The sequence below is a fragment of the Phascolarctos cinereus genome, unplaced genomic scaffold (genome assembly GCF_003287225.1).
Source record: "Phascolarctos cinereus isolate Bilbo 61053 unplaced genomic scaffold, phaCin_HiC Scaffold_2;HRSCAF=192, whole genome shotgun sequence".
NCBI classification, from domain to species: Eukaryota; Metazoa; Chordata; class Mammalia; order Diprotodontia; family Phascolarctidae; genus Phascolarctos; species Phascolarctos cinereus.
Genome location: NW_027555625.1, coordinates 231452822 through 231459266, shown reverse-complemented (window position 1 = coordinate 231459266; position 6445 = coordinate 231452822). Strand labels below are relative to the sequence as shown.

The 6445-nt window shown below is 45.5% G+C and overlaps 1 protein-coding gene across 1 annotated transcript in view; it reads left to right on the top strand.

The window, feature by feature from the left end:
- The first annotated feature begins 279 nt into the window (after window positions 1-279).
- The window catches only part of KCNB1 (potassium voltage-gated channel subfamily B member 1), a 119429-nt gene continuing 113263 nt past the window's right edge, over window positions 280-6445 (top strand). The window contains exon 1 of the mRNA XM_020984186.2: window positions 280-846. Coding sequence (XP_020839845.1) covers window positions 280-846 — 567 coding nt within the window. The remainder of the gene's footprint in view (window positions 847-6445) is intronic.

Genomic DNA, 6445 nt, shown 5'->3' with positions numbered 1-6445 from the left:
ACAGATTGTGGGGGGGGGTGTCTCTGGCTGGGCTGGGGGTCCGCGGGGCTGCCCCTGCCCAGGCGCAATGAATTCGACCTCTGTTCCTGTCTTGCAGCTGTCGGGATGGAGGTGAAGGGGGACTCATGAGGAGGAGCTACCGCTGACAAAGACCTCCCTCCAGGGGGCTGGCTCCAGGTCTCCCAGCCCCCCTTCCGGTCTCGGGTCGGACTAACTGATCTATTCACTTGGGCCAAGGGGGGGCGGGAGGGAGGGCGAGTGGCGGCGGCCGGACCCGCGATGCCGTCGGGCATGACGAAGCATGGCTCCCGTTCCACCACCTCCCTGCCGCCGGACCCCATGGAGATCATCCGGAGCAAGGCATGCTCCCGTCGAGTCAAACTGAACGTCGGGGGACTGGCCCACGAGGTACTGTGGCGGACCCTGGACCGCCTGCCCCGCACACGGCTGGGTCGACTCAGAGACTGTAACACTCACGACTCACTCATGGACGTCTGCGATGATTACAGCCTGGACGGCAACGAGTACTTCTTCGACCGTCACCCGGGAGCCTTCACATCCATTCTGAACTTCTACCGCACTGGCAAGCTGCACATGATGGAAGAAATGTGTGCGCTCTCCTTCAGCCAAGAACTGGACTACTGGGGCATCGATGAGATCTACCTAGAGTCCTGCTGCCAGGCTAGGTACCACCAGAAAAAGGAGCAAATGAATGAGGAGTTGAAGAGGGAGGCAGAGACCCTGCGGGAGCGAGAGGGAGAGGAGTTCGACAACACATGTTGCGCTGAAAAGAGGAAGAAGTTATGGGACCTACTGGAGAAGCCTAACTCTTCTGTGGCTGCCAAGGTAAGCCTGGGCTAGGGAAAGTCTCCTTCCTCCTGGGGGAAAAGCCATGACCAAAAGGGGAGGAGGAGAGCAACCTCAGAGACTCTCTTTGGGAACTCTGTGGTAAGGAGGGACAGAAAGAGAAAAGGAAAGACAGTGATACTTGAGAAGCCAGTTGTGAATTGTAAGGTGGGAAAGGGCAGCAGAAACAACAACCTCACCCTCTTCATTTCCCTTCTCTACTTTAAGAGGCTGAGCTTTTCCTCAATCACCATTGGTAAGGGGAGGGTTTCTCCCTGCTCCCCCAGATCAATCATAACATTGGCTCTCTAGGCCAGATATGAAAAAAGAATGTTCTTCCCACTAAAACTTAATGGAAAAAGTAAAGGAGGTGGGGTGCCTAAAATGGTTTGCTCCCTAGGGATTTCTTGCCCCAAAGAAGAACTAGCCCATCTTAGGGTTAGTTCTTATTTTCATTTTTTGTTCTTATTCACTGCCCTCTTTATTTATGAGGCTGTGACCATAATCCAGTAGCAGGTCTTGGGAAGTTCGTGCCCAAAAAGCCTCCAGTAAGATGCTTACTTCGGCTCAGTGGATTTATCTTGCTATTTCAAGGTGTGAGGTAGGGTGTTCCCTTTAGATTCTGACTTGCCAATAAATCTCTAAATTTCTTATCATTTTGTGTTTCCCCATTCTCAGAATGAGGGAGGGGAGAAGAAAGATACCTTCCTATCTTGGTAAGGGTCAACATCTGTCAGGAGTTCATTGAGCACTTGGGTTTACAAGAGGCATCTTGGGTTAATCCTCTCATGACCTCTATGTGTTCCTGGAGAGAACTGGTTATCTTTATTCCTGATAAATTTGTGTTGTGGAATTTTCTTTAGCCGTGGTTGGGCTGAAGAAGCTGAAGAAGGAGGATGTTAAAGCTGTTACTGGCTTGACCCACCAGATATGGGAAAGCCCACCCTTTTTGGTCTCTCTCTCTCTCTCTCTCTCTCTCTCTCTCTCTCTCTCTCTCTCTCTCTCTCTCTCTCTCTCTCTCTCTCTCTCTCTCCCTCCCTCCCTCCCCTTCTCAACCCTCTCTAGCCCAATTCTTCTTTCCTCCTCCACCTCTATCCTTCATTCCCTAATCTAGTACTTGAGGGTTTCAGAAATCTAGTGTAAGTTCTGGGAGGCTGCATGGTGACAGAAAACAAGGGAACCTTCCCTTGTGCCATTGAAGAGGGAAGTGGCTCTGCTGAAGCTACTAAGTTTCCTTCCTGATGTTAGGCCAAGTTCTCCCCTTTCATTGAGCAGCTAGAACTGTCCATAGCTGACCAGGGAAGGGGGTCAGGGATATTTTGTTATCATGGAGATGAACTGAAGCAGAAACCCCCTTGCTGTCAAATCCATTAGATGTGACAATTGCTGATGATTTCCACCAGCAGGGTCAGTCCCACTGAGCCAGTGCTATTTGGAATTTGTAAGTAGCTACTACTACAGCAGGATCTTGCTTTCTGGAGAACAGAATCTCAGAGCTGGAAGGGACCTCAGAGACTATGCAGTTCAGCCAGTGCCTGAACAAGAGTTCCCGTTACCAAATATTAGACAGATAGCTAGCTGAGCAGAAGCTTGAAGCTCTTCAGTATGTATGGTGGGGAAAGAAGGGGGAAGGGTGGTACCACCACTTCCCAATGCAGCCCAGTCTACTTCTGGACAGCTCTGATTGATTGTCAGGAAGTTTTTTCCTGACATCAAGCCTAATTTTGCCCCTTTACATTTTCTCTAGTTCTGCCCTCTTCAGCCAAGCAGAACAAGCTAATCCATCTCCCATGTGACAGACCTTCAAATATATAAAAATAGCTATTGTGTACAACCTAAATCTTTTTCCCATGATAAACTTCCCGGGTAACTTTGACCAATTTTCATATAGCATGATTTGCCCTCTCATGCTAAGAACCATATAGGGAGCTTAATTTTTAAATTCTGATAGGCCATTCCAATTTGTTCTTTTCAAAGTTTACAACACTAACAAATATCTGGTACCAGGATTATCCTCAAGTGAAGGGGAAAGGAGATGAGTTGCCCTGGGTATCCAGAGTCTAGTATTGCTGGAATCATTAATGAGGCAGACAGATTCTGTGACAGTGTTGTGTGGTAATAGTTAAGTCGCTTCATCTCTCTGGGCCTGGATTTCCTCATCTGTGAAATGAAGACAATAATACTTATACTACCTACCTCAGGGTTGTTTTGAAGAATGCTCCAGATGTAATTTCAAGCCCACTGGTTAGAAGCATCTTCCTAATCTATGAAGAATCTTTGGGAATCATAGAACTGTAGGAAGGAAGAACTGGAAAAGACTTCAATGATTATTTAGTTCAACTTCCTCATTTTATAGATGAGGAAACTGAGGCTCAGAGAGGAGAGAGGCCTTGTTTAAAGACATATTACACACACACACACACACACACACACACACACCCCTATGTAAGCTAGTGGTAGAGTAGAGACAAGCACTCATATCTCCTGACTCACAGTCTAGTGCTCTTTTCTCTACATCATGATGGTTCTTATTATAAAGATGTTTATTTTCCTACATACTTCCTCAGCTTCATCAGGCCAACATGATAGCTTCCTCTTGCTTCCCAGTCTAAGGAAGTGGTCCCAACTTCCTATGTGACCTTGGACATCCTACTGCTTCTCTTCAGATATCAGTTTCTTCCTATGTAAAATGAGGGGATTGGACTCAGGCTTTTGTAAGGTCCCTTCCAGCTCTAAAATTCTGTGATCAGTCAGCAACTAGCAGATCCAATTAGATTAGAGTCCTCAAGGTGTTCTCTTGCCCATCTCAGGCTGGTCCTTAGGCAGTGTCAAGGCAGATTCCTGCCGTCATTACTCACTGCTGCCTTACTCACTGCCATTGTCTTCGGGATAATGATGCTGTGTTTGCCAATTTCTCGGTGTCTCACATCTTCGAGGTATTTGACCTGTTATCAAAGAGCTGCTAAAAATAACGGGTAATATTTCACTAATTGCTCTCTTCCTGTCCTCCTTGCAGAACATGAGGTACTAGGTTACTTGGGTCTCATCCCTGCGACTGTCTGGTTTTCTCCCCAATTTCCCTATCCTTAGTCACTGCCAATCCAGCCCTGTTTCCCCTTGTTGTCTGACACAATTGCTATGAAAGTGGTCCTCTCTGAAATCCTTTCTCATAACATAGCAGAAGCAAAAATAAAAAGAAAGGGAGGAATGTTTGATAAACCTTCTCTTTTATCACTTATCTCTAATTCCCATTACCTCTTGTAATGGATCACTTTTCTCTTTTATCTCCTGTTGGCTATGAATATATTTGCACATTTTTTTCTGTTCCTTGAAATATTCACTGTAATTTTATTTACCATTTCCCTCCTGCTTCTGTACTCTTTTGGCTCCTATGTCTACTTGTTCCTGGGACTCACCAGTTCCTCCCTTCATGGAATCCTGTGAGTGTTTATTCTGTGGCTCCAGCTATTAAAACAATAGCCATCTTTTGGACCAACAGGGATGGTTCCCTGTTTACTCTGGGATCTATATTGCCTTTTCTCTTCAATGGATGTAGTAGCTGAAGTCTTCAGCACTATACTGGGAGTCAGGACTCCTCAGTTTCATGTCTATCTCAGTCATTAAATAGCTGTGGGACCTTGGGCAAGTCATTTCCCCTAATTTGAGCCTCAATCTCCTCCTCTGTAAAATGAAGCAATTAGACTCAATGATCAATCAACAAGCATTTTCAATCAATAATCATTAATTCAATGCCTACTATGTGCCAGGCACTGTGCTAAGGGCTAGAGATACAAAAAGAAGGAAAAGACAGTCCCTGCCCTCAAGGAGTTACAATCTAATGGGGGAAACAACATGCAAACAAATATATACAAAGCAAGCCATATACAGGATAGGTAGGAAATAATTAATAGAAGAAAGGCACTAGAATTAGAAGAGGTTAGAAAAGGCTTCTTATAAAAGATAAGATCTAATTTGGGACTTAAAGGAAGCCCTGGAAGTTAGTAGGCAGAGTTGAGGAGGGAGAGTGTTCCAAGCATGGTGGAAGAGCCAGAGAAAAAGCCCAGAAAATGCCCAGAGCTGAGAGATGGCTATTGTGGAACAATCAGGAAGTCAGTATCACTGAATCAAAAAGACTTGTCAGGGAGTAAGGTGTAAGAAGCCTGGAAAGTTAGGAGGCAACTAGGTTATGAAGGGCTTTGAATGCCAAATAGAGCATTTCAAATTTGATCCTGTAGGCAATAGGAAGCCACTGGAGTTTACCGAGTAGGGGAGAGGAGTGATATGGTTGGACTTGTACTTTAGGAAGATCATTTTGGAGGCTGAATGGAGTTGGATTGGAGCAGGGGGAGAGCTGAGGCAGGCTGACCCACATATGCAAAAGTTTGGGTGGGGGGTAATGAGGACCCACAGTAGTGTGATGGCAGTGTCAGAGGGAAGAAGGTGGCATATTTGAGAGATGTTGCAAAAGTGAAATGGTCAGGCCTTGGCAACAGATTGGATATGGGGGGATGGGAACAGATAATGAGGATCTAGGATGACTCCTAGGTTGCAAGCTTGCAGGACTAGGAGGATTGTTGCCTTCTACAGTAACATGGAAAGTAAGAGAAAAGGTGATTTTAGGAGGAAAGATAATGATTCCAGTTTAGTTTAAAATGTCTACTGAAATCTAGCTTGAGGTGTCTGAAAGGTAGTTGCAGATGTGATATTGAAGGTCACCAGAAAGTCTAGGGCAAGATAGGTAGATTTGAAAATCATTAGCACAGGGATGGTAATTAAATTCATGGAAACTGAAAAGATCACTAAGTGAAGTACTATAATGGGAAAAGAGAAAAGGGCCCAAGACAGAACCCTAAGGGACACCTATGGTTAGAGGGCATGATCTGGGTGAGGAGCAAAGGAGACAGAGGAGTGGTCAGATAGGTAGGATAAGAAACAGGAGAAAGTAGTGTCCTGAAAACCAAGAGAGAAGACAGTATCAAGGGGGAGAGAGTGATCAACAGTGTCCAAGGCTGCAGAGAGGTCAAGGAGAATGAGGATTGAGAAAAGGACACTGGAGTTGGTAACTAAGAGATCACTGATTATTTTGGAGCCTTAGAATTCTTTCCTTTTATTTCAGATATTTTGTGTTCCAAGATCCCTTTCTAACATTCAATGTTCTATGGGCCTTCCTCTAAGTCACCTACTCTCCCAGGATCGAATATCTTCTGCTCTCATCCCTTCCTGGTGCCCTAAAGGGAATACTTGCAGGATGCAGGGGAAGAATGTGATGACAATGAAGACCCTAAGCAGAGAGGAGGTGGGGTGACTCCCTGACTCACTAGAAATCTCAGTAAAAGTTGGAAGCATGGTAGCAGTGAGAGGGCAGACAACAGTGGCTGGCATAGCTAGCTAACAAGTAACCTTTTGAGGTCCACTTCTAGGTTTTGGCCTACTAGTTGGAGACTAGCAGGTTATTCAGTTGTTCTTTTTGGAAATTAGAGATGATGGACAGAAATCACATGACTGGAATGTCGTTCAGAGATGGCAGGAGAATGAGCCAGTGAGTGTCTATGTATTATTCAGGGAAGAGGCAGCAAGAAATTGCCTTACACTGGGGATC